This window comes from Anopheles coluzzii, chromosome 3, assembly GCF_943734685.1.
Source record: "Anopheles coluzzii chromosome 3, AcolN3, whole genome shotgun sequence".
NCBI classification, from domain to species: domain Eukaryota; kingdom Metazoa; phylum Arthropoda; class Insecta; order Diptera; family Culicidae; genus Anopheles; species Anopheles coluzzii.
In genome coordinates this window covers 69643447-69657711 of record NC_064671.1, presented here as the reverse complement: position 1 = coordinate 69657711, position 14265 = coordinate 69643447, and the positions used below count along the sequence as shown (strand labels likewise).

The 14265-nt window shown below is 48.7% G+C and overlaps 1 protein-coding gene and 1 long non-coding RNA gene across 5 annotated transcripts in view; one reads left to right on the top strand and one right to left on the bottom strand.

Moving 5' to 3' along the window:
- LOC120954748 (protein lozenge) overlaps positions 1-14265 on the top strand; it is a 42945-nt gene that overhangs the window by 16881 nt on the left and 11799 nt on the right. For all 4 annotated transcript variants that reach the window (XM_049610318.1, XM_049610319.1, XM_049610320.1 and 1 more), the window contains exon 3: positions 4801-6769. In XM_049610318.1, coding sequence (XP_049466275.1) covers positions 5152-6769 — 1618 coding nt within the window. In that variant the 5' untranslated portion in view covers positions 4801-5151. The remainder of the gene's footprint in view (positions 1-4800; positions 6770-14265) is intronic.
- LOC125907528 (uncharacterized) lies at positions 7260-13919 on the bottom strand. Its single transcript, XR_007452743.1, has 2 exons — positions 13514-13919; positions 7260-13449 (listed from the first exon to the last, which is right to left on the bottom strand). It is a non-coding gene; the product is annotated as an uncharacterized LOC125907528 (long non-coding RNA).

Sequence of the window (14265 nt, the reverse complement as noted above, 5' to 3'; positions counted from 1 at the left end):
GTTGAAAAAGCGGACGTGTGTGTGTGTTTTATTTTGTGCAAATTCGCTGAAATCGCGTTCGATTCGCGCCTTCCCTTTGCCTTGTTGTGCGTTGGAATAATTTCCTGGAAACTTCCCGCGTATCATTACTGTTCGCCGATTCGCCGTTGACGCGCCTTGTGCGCCCGTTTGTTACAAATGGCATTACAATTATGAATTCTCTCATATTGTCGAAACATTGCCGCCACACTTTCCTTTGTCTGGGGGGGTAGTTGTTTTGGAGCCCTTTTCGCAGAAGCAGCACAGACTCTATCGCGCTGTTATGAAGCGCTTCAAAGGTTTCCTCGTTAACCTCATCTCCCCACACAATGTTTGCTTGCTTATTATCGATAGAGTTTGTACCAAAAAACGGATACAGTGCAAATGAATCGCGCGCGGGGTTGTTGCTCATGTAAAAATGGAAGATTCCAGGAACAACGTGGAATGATTGGGTAGAAATTGGAAGGAAATTTTCAGAGCCATCCATCAAAACGAGCGCTTCCTCTCTGAGCCCGCGGGGCTGCTTCCCATCTATTCAAAAACAAATTCATTCGAATTTCGGTACGATTGGTCATCACGATATGATCATCAAAGCGTTAGACGTGGACACAGGAAGGCAGGCAGGGAAGCGTGTTTGAAACTACATTCTCGGAATTTGCGCTCGCGTAATGCGCTGCTGGGGTACGTCACACTACGTTACAGAGTTTGTACGCTTTAGCGCTTCTTCGTGTGCGTGCCTGCGTGCGTGCGTGCTTGGTCGGTCTCGCGTGATTTCTATCCCCCGTACACGACGTTCGGGTTCCTCGCTTGGCACGGTCAAACGTCAAACGGTGGGGGTTTTGTGGGCAATTTCGGCCCAGACGCAGACAAAACTGTTTTTGTTGGAAATCGGACCCGATCCATCTCATACTGATTAGGTTGCGATGAAGCGATTATTTCACACCACCCGTGGGTAGTTGGGATGGACCTAACACTGACAACACTGTCAAATGTGTTTGTTTGAGGTTGTATAATAGTGTGTTTTTTTATGGAATTGTGTTGTTATCTGTCCTCAAACTTTCAATGCTCTCGAGGTTTAGTCGAGGTTTTAAGAGTCTGCTTTGGATCTGCTATCAATGTCAGTCGTTATAAAATGCTATAAACCCAACAATGTTCCATCGCCAAAATGTTTCTTTGCCCAGTAACCTTTCTCGTTCGCGGAAGCAAAAACTGGTTCGTAGAAAATAAAATAAAATTGTTTTTATTTCTTTCGACCCGTTTCTATAATTTCGCCGAATCTGTAAAGGTTCCCTTTTGGCTACCGAACAAGAAGCGGCATCCTGAACTTTGTAACAAAACAAAAACTTTACCAAACCAATGCGCAAAAGCACTTTACTTCGAGCACCACAAGGGAACACTTTTAGAGGGGGAGGGGTTGAAGTTTTACTTGGAAAATAATTACCACCCACGCGCTATCCAACAAAATTGTTGGAAAGAAATCCTGTTCCCGTACAGCAGCCAATCCTGGAAGAAGGCTGCAGCAATAGCGTCGTAGCAAGTGACTTTTATTTCGTCAATATTGATTATTTTTTCCACAGAAAAGGTGGTCTCGGCTACTCGGTGCGCTTTCGAACTCTTCTGGCTAACTGGACCGATGCCATGCCTTGATGGAAGGGGAGGGGGGGGGGGGAGCGTTTTCCGAAGCACACTAAATTCCCGGAAGGTGTGAAAGGTTTTCGAATAAGAGTGGAAAGCTCCATCAATAGAAAATGGTGTTTTGTGATCGGTTACAAATAGCGCCAAACTGGGAGAAATAAAACGGAGAGGGGAGATGATGGTGAGCGTGTTGAGGCTACTCTGCTACAGAAAAGTTCCCAGCAATTTCGATGGAAAAGCATTTGCAGAGGGGTAGAGTACAGAGGTTGTTGCATCATAAATTATTTCTATTACTTATTTTCGTGTTACCTTTGCATTCTGGGAAAAACCATCATTTTTGTAACCGATTCGACAAGTTCTATATTTGCAATCAATAATTCTCACAATTATTTGCATGTACACGCTCACAGCCTCCATAACGTTCCGAGAAAATGCTAATTCCGAACGTGGTAACATTTTCGAACTGTGCCATGCATTACAACTCGAATGTTAACCCAAAGAATTACACAGAATTAATTATACAAACGCGTTCTTGTTTTGGAGTGGAATTCAACGAATCTGTAATGCTGTCGATACACTTGTACATTTACATCGGCACACGACGCTTTGCTGCCATGCCCCATGGCATTGCAATGGTACCACGCGTGTGCAATAACGTATTAATTCTTATCTGTTTGAATTTTGAATTAGTTCCATGGCTCACTTTGTCTGTTCACGCCCATGTACGCCCATGTTTGTACGGGCAATAGAGATTTATTACAATTTTCGCGAATTTCTCCAGAATTCTTCATTCGGCATCCACAGTGTGCGCACGTGGCGTGGCACACACTTTCCTGGAACGCTGGCTGCATTTGTGTGCCACGTTCGTTGGAATTATTTTATCCCCGACCAAGTTTCTCGTAATGTAACGTTGCACCTTTACCGTTTATAGATTTTTAACCCTCCGCATTTTATGATCGGTATGTACATGGAGTTTAATTAAAACATCTCCCTCTGTGTGTGTGTGTTTAGTGTAGATGTTTCAAACAGGTTTATGGCAACAGCAGGAAAAAAACAGTCAAAAACTCATCTCCACCTAAAGTCAATGTTAGTAACGTTGGCACGCGGGACCTTTGCCAAGAAACGAGCGTGTGTGTGTGTGTGTGTATTGGTCAATTTTGAAATGCTCTAATAGCGGTGTGGTCCATTTTTGGAACGGCCTCGAGCGACCGGCCCGGGACACACATCGGGAGCCCTGGGAGATGTCCGCGCAACGAGTGTGTGTGTTGGGACGTGTCACGTGTAATGTTCCGTAATGTGCCACCACCACCACACGCTGCAATAAAGCACGCCGAGGTTAGGTGTGTGCGGCCGTGCTCTAATGACCGTGTTTGTTTATGGATGTTACACACAGTCGGTAGACGAAGTAGAGCGGAGGGAGACGTTTTTGTTTACCCTTACATGATGTGAAACTACTGGCCAGAGAATGGCACACACTCCTCCTCCTTCTCTCTGGGAATGAGGCAGAGGAGCCGAGTGTCCCGACTAGTGGTGGGAGCTCGGAATTGGACCTACCCAATTCCGATTCCGTGTTCGGAATCAATTCTGGGGCCGATCCCCTTGCTGGAATCGAATCCGAAGTCGATTTCGGAATAACGCCTCTGGTATCGGAATTGACCTGGGAATCGCAATTAGCTCCGGAAACGGAATCAGAATTGACTTCAGCATTGGGATTTGCTCCGGAATGAGAATCAGTTCTTGACTTGAAATATGAAGTTTCAGCAGCGAAATCAATCCAGGAATCTCCATGGAACGTTAACAAGAAAATTTGGATTGTTTGCGGCTATCAATATGAAGCATCTTTGGACCCAAACGTCTATTCTTTTGGAGATGCTGAAACCGACTCCGATTTCGAATTCGGGAAGCGATTTCGATTCTGGACCCTATTACAATTCTGAAACGAATTCTGATTCCGGAGTAAATTCTCCGGAACCAGAGCTTTGCCAGAATCGATTCCGCAAAACTGATTCCCATCACTAGTCCAGACCCCGACCGTTAAACGATTTTGTGTGATAAATGGCTGCCTTTGGTGCAGTGCAGTACGGCGAGTGCCCGTGTGCACATGTGGACACAGATGAGGTTTTCCATTATGCTCCATTATCGATCGATATATAAAACTCATACAAACACACACACACACACACACACCCTAAACGGTCCCTTCTAACTGACCTCCTTTTGCCGGTGTAAAGCACAACGTCGTCATCATCACGTACGCACGCCCTCCCTGAAAGTAGGTTAGGTTAGGTTTGTGGTGGGTGTTGTTGTGATGGAGACTCTAGAACGCGAGCATACGAAATAACCTGGCAGTGTCTGGGAGACCGACCAGGCGCCAGTTCAGCCTCCTTTCGGGAGATTTCTTTTGGCTTTAGGTCCAGGTACCCTCACTCAAATGTGAAGTACACCTTCAAGGTACAACTGTATTTAATTTGTCTTCCTACTTTACATCACAAATCTTGGCCACAGCGCATCCAAGGACCAGAGCACTCTTCAGAAGTTGTGCCGCGGTTGTGCGTGCCTTGTTGAATTATTGAAAAGTGCCTCTCGCAGCCTAGCTTCTTCATATTCTGAATCGGTCGAATTCTAAATATGCTACACCCGAAACCTTCCAAATTGGGTTATTCTGTTGCGGTGTTTTTTTGTAATAAATCTTGGCGCGCCCGCTTGTGTGTTCTAGGAAAGTCAAAACAAAACCGTTCAGGGTAGGGTCGCGCCGCGTTGTAGTTGGCCAAGGATAAATGGACGGTGGCGTCTATTTCGTTTCTAAGATAACGATAAGCATGTTAAAGGTCGTCCTAGATTGCTGTTGGGTATTTGATTTAGTATCGAATTATCTTGGAAATTCGTTTTAGGCTTTACCGTGTTTGAACATTTGATTCACTTCCAAGAATGTTTACAATAATTCGCTGAGAAAAGGAAGCTCTAAACTTAATGATTCGGTGATTTTTATTTCGTTGACCTTGAACTTCTGCCACCGCCTCCTCGGACTGTGTCCCACACAGGCCACGCGGTCACGACGATAACGGGCAAGCGCACCGTGTCCTTCCTCCCCCACGCACGCAAATGAGTTTCGAACGAAATCTAATAAACGTTTTTAATCTCTTCCAGGAACCAAACATTGCCGCACCAAACCTCCCCAGACAGGAAGGAAACGGGAGGTGCGCTAGTTTTCTGGTTGAATTTACCGCACGCCGCATAGGAAACATCGCCACTAACACAACAACCCCCTTCCTGCGTAGTGCGTAGAAAGTGCGACTGCGCAGTAGCAGCAGACTACAGCCAGCGCCGCGGAGCCAAGGGCAAGCGGGAAAAATAGAAACGCGCGCGCTCGCGAGCTAAAGACGCGCCGAGCACGCACGCACACGCCTCCGTCTGCCATGCCGAATGCGTACGATAGTGGCGCGGGTAGCTTGCCGTAGACATCGCCAGTCGTAGTCGAACGATCGGATCGGACACTCCATGGGGGGCAAACACAGCCGCCTCCAGCGAGAGCAGCAGCAGCACCAGAAGCAACGGAAACAGCAGCAGAAGGCGAATCAACGGCGAAAGGAACCGTGTGACAGCTCGGAATCGGCAGTAGTGGTCGCAGCACCTGACCAGCGGACGGCGGGGCGCCCGGTGAACGGCGGTGGTGCGGTTGTTGTTGTGGTTGTGCCCGATGTCGCGAGTGAGTCGGCGCTGAGCGTAGCTGAACGTGACGCGGAACGCGTGGGATTTGCTGCAGAGTGCACTACGCCGAAACAGGAGCAGCAGGAGGAGGAGGAGGACAGTACGAAAAGCTCCGTTACCATTACGATTTGCATGCTGAAAATGGAACCGAATGCCGGCGGCGGCAGCACCAGTACGGAGATGGTGGAGGATGTCACACCAACGACCGAAAGCCCGACGACAACGAGTGAAGGAGGTGTTGAAAGAGCAGCGAGAGACGTTACAGCGACAGACGACGGCAGTTCACTTTCGCGGCGAGACTGTTGTGCCTGCGTTGAGAATGGTAATTTTAGCACGACAGAAACTGAAACAGCCGCCGCCACCGACACAGTGACGGTGAGATGTAGTTGTAGTTCCAACGGAGTAACCGCCGCCGCCGAAACGATCGACAATCGGTTGAACAATAACGAGCAGCCACAGGGAACGACAGTAGCAGCAGCAGCAGCACCGACAGCGACATTGCCCACAATGTCTTCCAATCTGCCCGCCAACACCAGCCCAAGTGTCCCGTCAGCAACGCCAGCAGCAGGACTCTCGTTCATGATCGGAGGTCACGACCCTGCCACCATTAGCCATTTGTTGCATCGGTTGCGGCACCTGCACCATCACCACCATCACCATCACCATCTGCACCACCATCATCATCTGATGCATCTGCACCATCTGCATCATCATCTTCCTGCTGCGGGAGTTGGAATCCCCTCCGACTTGCCGATCGATGCGGTGGCGGCGGTAGCTAACAACACCACAGTCGACTGGAGGCAGCAGCAACCGCAGTGGATCGCTGCCGCCGGCATGGTCGGTGCTGCCAGTGGGGCGCTGGTTCGCCCGAACGACAGCAACGCCGCGCCACACCCGCTCGGTGGATCTTCTTCTGCTACGGTGGGAACGACGACACCCGTTGCTCCACTGTTTATGGACATCGATATCGATCTGAAGGACAAGCTCGAGGGGTTAAAGCTGGACAGTAGTAGTAGCAGCAGCAGCAGCAGCAGCACCGCGAGTGGACAGCGCACCAGCAACAACAACGTGACGGAAGCGTCCGGCGAACATCCGTACAGTGTTGGCGAATGTCCGACCTGCTGCGCGATGGCAATGGCCGCGAATGCGTCGGTCGGTGGGCTGCAGCATACCGGTGCCGTTGGCGGTGGTCCATCCGCCACGAACGGAACGGCGGCCGCCGTGTACAATGGCAATGCCGGCGAGGTGGAGGAGAAGATACTCAACACAACGAACCAACCGGCGGCGATGGTAACTGCAGTAGCAGCAGCAGCGAGCGGTGGCGAAAATGTGCCAGAATCGTCGACGGTGACTTCACCCTCCCAATCGAATGATCAGATTTCAACCGAGCTGTCGGACAGCACTGGAGGTAGGTTGGGTGGTGGGAGCCCCTGGGATCGTGGGAAGCTATTTTGTAATGGGCATGTGCGCCTTTTAAGAGTGACTTACGCGAGCTCTCTTCGGTACTTCTCACGGCAAAGCGCAGCAGGAGCGTGCGTCCGATACAGGTTTCTGGTCTCGTGCGACCATTTATGGGTTCTCGTATGGTGGGGGGCCGTTGAAGTTGTCAGTGCAATGCAACACCATTGGCGGGTTAGATCTGCATCAGGAATGTAGAACCGGGCTCTGGTCGTCGTTGTGTTTTGCCTTATATTGCCTACGATCGCTCATAGCAATAGACATCTCGATTTAGAGTGCAAATTCGTGTGAACATTATGCGTTGAAGGTTGAGTGAGATATCCCTGAGAATAACTATTTGGGTCAAAAAAGCTTCAGGATGTCAATTACTGTTGGTGGGATTAAACTTTTTAACGAGCTTTTTATTTCTACGTAACAAAAGATTCAGTTTGCGAGAGAGCTATACCGAGAATATAGGATGCAAATTTATTGGAAGAGCAAATTGCTTTTTCCCGCTACTAATCCACTGCCGCCGTCCTCCAGTCAGAAACCGTTCCGTCTATCTCCAATGTTTTTTACATTTCCGCGGGCATGGAATTTTCACAATCCCTGTGCGCACTGGTTTTGCATCAAGGAAGAGAGTTGGCCATTCGCAGAAACACTGACAGCGAAGGTAAACAAGGATATAACTAACGATCGACCCCCCACAGAACGGTTCGGGTCGGTTCTCACAGAACAGTCTTTGAAGTGAGAGCGCCGCCATGTCTCGTTAATAGTTAAGAGCGATTCAAGGCAACAGCAAATATCAGCAATATTACACCTTTCTTTCCTACCTCTCGCTTCGTGCATCTACGATGTTTGTTTATCATCTTTGTATCGCTTGAGCTGATCTCTCGGTGTGTTGGAAGCGAAAATAACGGTGGGTATTCATAAAACATTTCGTTCTCCTTCGGGCAAACGGTTCCAGCGCATCCTGGACACGGAGTATGCAAAGAGCTGGATGATGATGGATGATGATGGCATGTTGTAGTATCTTTTTCCCTCGCACCAGGGATGAGGGTGCACCCGGACAAAGCTTTTTATGAGATTGTATGTGTGTGTGTGTAGGCACGCGAATGGCGTTGAAAATTTTCCGGAAGTGCTCGCTCACGCTCTGATTGTGCTCTGGGAGCGGCGAAAATTGTGAATTCAATTACGCCATCAGGTTCCTGCTTTTTTGCTGCGATATTACCGACGTCGGCAGCGATCCCGTCTCGTGGGGTGAATCGCGTTACACATTGTCTTTGATCTTCAGTGCAGCCTGGGAAAGAAATGTTCCATCCCAAGCGTTTCCGGCGAATCTCCGCGGGCGGTGTTCTTCGTATTTCGGTGCTCCGCTGGATGTGGATGTGCTTTTCTTCTTCCCCTCTATTCCAACCGGGTGTGCAGTGCAATGCTGCAACGGAGCGGAGCGTTCGGGGAAAAGCTCTTGCGATTGAACGCGTTGCGATGCCATCACAGTGATGCAAGGCTCCATCTTGGTCGACGAGAAAATTCCCCGTCCATGCAACTAGAAGGAATGCTGTGACGTTTTCCCTCCATTAGGTTACCTCAATGGTGTGTTGTTTGTGGAAAGAGAGGAGTGAAGTTGTTTTTTCAGCTAAGAGCGCTCCGCTCCATCCGCAAAACCGTTTGATAGCCTTGCGCTCGGAATAGCTGCAATGTTTCACGCGAATGGCAATATCATCTGTGTTTGTTTTTGCCCGCCCAAGAGCGGGGAGTTTTGGGCTGTGTAAGTGGGTGGGCAGGATGTAAGTAGTTCACAAGAAAAAGGGGGAAAAAGCGAAAGAACGCTCTCTCGAGCGCGTTATGTCCACCAGCACCGCGTTCAGTAGTGTGAAGTGTTTGCTGTCTGAATCATCTGTTCGGGTAGCCAACGGGTTCCCCAGGGGGGAGGTGGCTGCTATAAGGATGGTGAGAGGTGTGTGTTGTTTGATTTTCCAGCTGCATTATTAATACTTCCCAACCTGCTTTCTCACCGAGATACCGGAGCGATGAAGGCAAGATGACACACAGAGGTGGGAGCCCGGGCGATTACTACCGTTTCTTGGAACAGCGGAGCACTGGGAAGAAGGTACAAAGCATGTGGGGCAGGTTTGCAAAATTCTCCCAAGTTGTGAGGCGCTTGTTGGCGAAGCGAAGGTTCCAGCGCGTGATGTAGAATGACGCATCTCTGTTCCTGTTATTAAGATCTTCACCAACGTGCTCTCTCTCTCTCTTTTGACACACCACAGTCAGGGTGCGCGGGTTTTTGCTTATCTCAAGCTGTTCCGGTGAAACTGTTTTTCCACGCGGCTTAACACATTTTGTTATGATGGGCTTGTCGGTGGCATCTTACCCAACGATCTCCGCCGGAGAATGAAATTGACGTCTGTTCTGTTCGTCGAACTCTGCGGACCAACATTTCGATAGGTGCTCGGGGGTGATATTTTGATATTTTTCCCATGTCGGGGGAGTTTCAGCCGGTTGGAGCGATCCTTCACGCTTGGCACTCGGGTTCCCTCCGCTCGTGTGGCACTCGCTGATGGGATGTGGAGAAGTTCCTGGAAGTGTGTAAGCGGGCCATCTCCACCTTCACTTGGACTTAAAATGGGAATCCTCCGAAGGTGTCTCCCGTTGGCGGATGAGTTGCTGTGTGGGTTTGCGGTGTCGCCTCAGGTCTTCCCCGGAACTGGCCAGCAATGTGAGTCAATTCCAGGAAGGTGTTGCGCTATCAGCAACACGGGTACACATATTCCACATTCTCCCCTTATTTCGCGTCACCTGATGTTACACACGCCCTTTGTTGGGTTCTTTGCTATCCCTCTTTCCACTTCGGGCATGTTCCATATGTTTGTTCTTGCTGTTGCTTGTTACGTCTAGTTCCCGTACATGAGTCCCTGGATAGCGGTGGGTTTCTGCTTTCAATTCCTGCTCCGCATAGCTAACGGGTGTTTGCTTCTTTATCGTCACCGCAACTAACGGTGCAATATGTGTTTGTTGTGTTGCTGTCACATTCGGTGTCGGGTGGGGTTTGCATTGCTGGCCAATAAGGTCAAGGAGACAGTACCGGGAATAATTGCAAGGTGTTGGATTTTAAATTCCTCCCTAAAGCCTGGGGATAAAGTTTGTGGTGCGTTGGATTAGGTAATGGGTTGTTGAAGGGATTATAATTAGGAATGTAAATAGGTTTGTTAGGTTTTTATTTTAGCAAAAATTGATGCTGAATTGTGCGAATTGGGTACTAAATTCAATAGTAAAAATATGTTTTAACATCTTCGTAATTGCAGAAGTACTGGTGAGCTAAATCCATGCTCTAACAACTAGAATAGTAAGAGCAATTGCTCAGAAGGTGACCTACAGCGTTCGTCGTCTCGCAGCCTCATTTGACAGGAGTCTCAATAACTCATTATTTGGATCATTCCCATTGCTTTTAATCGAAGGAAAACGACTTGCTGAGCGATACTTCAAGGAATTGATGTTTTCGTGCAGCGTCTTTTTCGAGCATTGCCAACACAATCTTTGCTATTGCAGGATTACTCCACTTATCTGACACACAGTTGTCTTGGCACTCTGTGGAGCGAATTCGTAGATTCTTGAATTGAATTGTTGTCTCTCCACTTTAGAGAAATAAATCCCGCGTTCTACTTTTGTTCCCAATAGTCTACAGTAAATTGACTGCTCTGGGGAACGTTCCTACAACCCTCCCTGCTCCTACAAGTTGTTAGTTAAAGCGTGTCGAACACAACAATTTCGTTATGGGAAGTAAAGAAAATCGTCCATCTGATTGAATTAAACCGTTCAATATGATAATTGGGTGGGGGGAAGAAACTCATAAATTAAACCCCCGCCTCCCTCCATCACAAACCATCCCAAACAGCACTGTGTACTCTCCAGCACCAACATCTCCCGTCGTCACCCAGAAGATGCCATTGCAAAGGGGACAGAATGTTTGAGAGAAAGTCACCGCTCGGTGCGTGTGTGTTCTTCAGTTGTCCGTTCTCAAGAAATCATGCCACAATTGCTTAAATCGTTTCCGTTTCGCTCCGTTTACCTAAAGTGTGTGTTGTGTTGCGCTCACACAACACACACAAGTGTGTGTGTACTACTTTTTCACTTTCTTATCACCGTTCTTCCGCCCACTTAAGGAATCTCGCTTGATGAGCGGCGTTTCGGACCGGGCTACCCCCACTCTCTCTCCTTCGGTGAAGTGCGTCTTGTGAGCGTTAGAAGTGTGTTTTCTCCCCCACTTCTTCGCCGTGTGTGTATTTCCATACTGTGTTACAGCGGGGGGATCTTTCATTCACTTGGCGAGAGTTGAGCAAAGTTTTTATGAATGAATCTAGGGAGCTACTATGATGGGGATTCTCTGCCCGCCGGTCGTAGGCACGACGATATGTCTTTTTCTTCTTCTTTGTTTGCTAGCTGGTGCCGGACAGGAAACGTGTTTATCATTATTTGTCGTGCCGATAATAATGAGTAATGTGGAGTGTGGGTCTACGCAGTGTTGGAATGCGATAAGCCCCGTAGTATAGTAGGAATAGATAAGAAAGTAGTGACTACGGTGTGGAGCATTGTTCTCTCTCTCTCTATCTCTCTCTCTCTTTCTCTCTCTCTCTCTCTCTCTCTCTCTCTCTCTCTTTCTCTTGCTCTCTGTACACACGACGCTGTCATGCGTGTCCTGTTTGGTTGGCAAATGTTTTAATGTTTGTATAAACGTTGAGTAATGGGAGATCTTCCGACAATTCACCAGTATTAGGTTTTCTTTTTGGGGTTTAAAATAGACTGTGCGAGGTTGTTGTCAACCCCTGTGCAAGCTCCCAATTGCACAATTATTCTATTTCGGGAAGGAAAACCACGTGCGATAACATCAGCTTACAGCATGAGTCAGTTAAAAAAAGTAGAAGTTGAAAGATAGTCAAGTGACACCTGTATCAGGTCGCAATTGTAATTGACGGGGAAACCCAATCAATCAGGAACTACCTCACAGGTACGCTATGCGGGGTGTCGCCAAAACTTAAATTATCACGTCCATGCCTTCCAGGGAATTGGGGTGTTTTCTGTTTTTCCTCAGAAATTTGGAACATACGTTACCGTTATCGTACAGAAAATTGCGATTCCGATCATGTTTCAATGTCATCTCGGTACTTTTTGCAGTATGCGGATCCACCGCAAGAATAATTGTTTGGAAGTCTTGGTTAGGTTTGGGATGTCTCACCCTCCCCTATCCCCCTTCTCTCCGCCCACTCCAACCCCTGTATAAGGAGCAGTTCACTGGAATGTTGACGTCCTGTCCGTGTGTCGTTCGCAAAATGTCAGACGCCGTTACGGACCAGAATGTTCGGCGGTGTTGCCAAACAGTCGCCAACTTCACGGGTGTGCAATTCTTGCTAACTTGGTTCCATTATTGCATCATTTCTCGTCCATCGGGTGGGAAGATGTCATCATCTGATCCTCTGGAGGAAAGGAGGGCAAGAGTAGTCAGGAAGGGGACTTCTGTGAACTTCCGTTTCAGAGGGAAAAAGAGCAGAGCAGCACTGAGGAAGAAGATTTAGCACACAGCACGATTGGGTTTCTGCCCGGTGCGATAAGGATACCGCTCCCAGCGCGGTAATAATCGCGTGAGAGATTAGCAATCGCTTGGGAAGGAGGCGGAGGGGAGGGTCTGTGTCCCTGCGCCCATATGCCTGTTCGTTCCTGTTCGCCGCTTGCCATTAGTGCGAATTAGATTAGAGCGGAAGTTATTGTGTATTAGAGGACGGGTCCGCTTGTTCGCTGTTGTTTATAAATTTATGTTTATTGGAATCTGAGACGGGGCAACAGTATTAACAGTTTCGTCATTCGCCGAACCGTAAGCGGCTTGAGCGACAGATTGAGCCTCGTGTGCAAGACGATAGATTGGACGGCGGGGACCCATCGTGGTGTAATGTAAACAAAGTGCAGCTGCGCAAAGGTCTCTCCTTCTCTCTCTCTGTAGGTCGACTTTTCGGAATCAGAACAGGATCGGACGTGCTCATGCGCACGGCTCTTGACTTTCGTCGCCTGCTGCAAATGAATGGAATTCGTTATGCGCGTGCGGCTTGGGTCGCGGCAAGTGCGCACATCTGCGGGACACCCCGAATCTTGGCAGGGGACTGCTGATCTTGTGGCGGTGGTGGCGACGGTACCCCAAATGCTGATAAACCTACCTAACCTCCTTTGCTGCGTCCCTGCTGCGTCTGTTATTCTTCTGGACGTACCGAGTGACATACAGAGAGAGAGAGAGCGCGAGAGACCAACCCGCAAGTGTCTGTCAGCGTCGAATCAAACGCGCATCTCCAACGCCGAGACTCTCATTTCTTCCAGGCGGGAGTAACACACGCGGGGGGTCGTGTTGTGATTCTGTGTCGGGGAAGAAAGGGGCGCGATTTTACGATTCAGCGATTCGCGCCCCTCTAGGGGTGAGGGAAGAGGTTGTATGAGAGTTTCGGTGCCGTTTTTTTGTTGATGCTTCATCTTCTCTCTCTGTCTCTTTATTGGCCGCGTGTGTGGTGTGTGACGCCTAATACGAATCGACTACTGGTGCGGCACGTCCGCGGCCGACTCCCGATCGTGCACGATCAGGTTCGGATCATCCCTTTTGATGAGCGGTGCCTGGGGAGAGAGAGAGAAAGAGAGAGAGGTTGGGATAGGTTTCGGATGATGAGGGCAAACCTACCTCCCCCGGGGTTGTGTTCTTGGTTCGTTCTCTCAGCATGCGTCACCACGCTGTGGCCGCACACCAACGTCTCGCGGTTCGTTGTTTGCGTGTGGTGTGCGGTACAATATCAGTGTAGATTGCTCGCCGAATTAATGCAGTTCTTCTACGGCGGTGCAGGGTGACAGTTGCGCTTTGGAAGAGTACCCAATCCACGATCGGGTCGCGTGTGCTGTGCCGGCTTTACAGCCAGTGTGTTGAGGGAGTTTTGTGTTTAATTTGTGAAGAAGTTGTTGAAGAATATCGAGACATTGTATACACGACATTGTACATTGTATACAAGTGCGCATGGCGATGGCGCATAAACGATTCCTCAAGATGTTCTGGCCCTTCCAGGACTGTCAATCAACATCATCATCCCCAACAGGTTCGTACAGCATTTCGACAGAAGAGTGATGATGCAAAAAACCCCATCGATATTGCGTTGGTAATTGATCATTTCGCTCTGTTACGGTATCTTATCAAGAACACTCCAGCCAATGATGTAATCATTGATTACATTAGATGACATTTGCCCTTCTGTTATTAAGCCAATTATCCGACATAGCCTTATTTACGATGGCTTTATTAAGCGGGCCCGTATCAATTGCTATTATACTTTTCCTCTCGGAGGGAGTTTTGGGTGTCACGCGTGTTAAAGAACTAGAACATCGCACTCGGAGTCGAGTCAGCTGAATGTTACGAAAAAAAAACAAACAAGGAACCCAGGGTTG